We start from the raw sequence: 586 nt of genomic DNA, 5'->3' as shown, positions 1-586 counted from the left end.
TGGGTTCACCATTGAAAGTAGGTAAGGATAATTGAGGGAGATTGACCGTAAGATTTGGACGAGGAATTGACCTTTCCTGTTCCTTACTCTTTCCCTTAAATAACTGCTCCAACTTTTGCTCAGCATCATCCTTATACCTTGTTAATGTTATCAACGCTTCTTTCCCCTCATGCATTATTCGAAATAGCCCGTGCTCACCCTCTGTGACGCATTCGTAAGCCTTTTCCTCTCTTCCCTTTTTTTCGCCGCAGTGATGGTTTGAATATACTTGAGCCTGTGTCGTAGGCAACTTCGAGCTCCTTAACACATAATTGGATTCTGTCGAATTTGTCAGCGAGCACTTGTTTCCTTGTTGTGTAAAGGATTCTCTGTTGGTCTAATGAGGAGTTTGGGTCCGGAGATTCGAATTCTAGGGAATTTATCTCTTGAAGAAAAAAGACTAACCTGGTTTTTGCTGGTTGAATACTGGCAATGATGCTACTTGACATCGTACCTCACCTCGGGCACCAAAAAATTGTGTGGTGGTTTTTTCTGAATCGTGGAGTGTGATGTCGACCAATAGCCAAATATCACCAGTATTGTCGAT

At 42.5% G+C, this 586-nt stretch overlaps 1 protein-coding gene across 1 annotated transcript; it reads right to left on the bottom strand.

Moving 5' to 3' along the window:
* Nucleotides 1-194: 194 nt before the first annotated feature.
* Nucleotides 195-488, bottom strand: LOAG_19322 (hypothetical protein; the record flags this gene model as incomplete). The annotated part of the gene is made up of 1 exon (XM_020451967.1): nt 195-488. One exon carries the CDS (start codon nt 486-488, stop codon nt 195-197), a length of 294 nt encoding a protein of 97 aa, XP_020304225.1.
* Between the last annotated feature and the right edge of the window lie 98 nt (nt 489-586).

Source organism: Loa loa (genome assembly GCF_000183805.2).
Source record: "Loa loa unplaced genomic scaffold supercont3.5318, whole genome shotgun sequence".
In the NCBI taxonomy this organism is placed as follows: Eukaryota; Metazoa; Nematoda; class Chromadorea; order Rhabditida; family Onchocercidae; genus Loa; species Loa loa.
The sequence above is the reverse complement of the archived record's forward strand: the minus strand, read 5'-3'. Positions and strand labels throughout refer to the sequence as shown.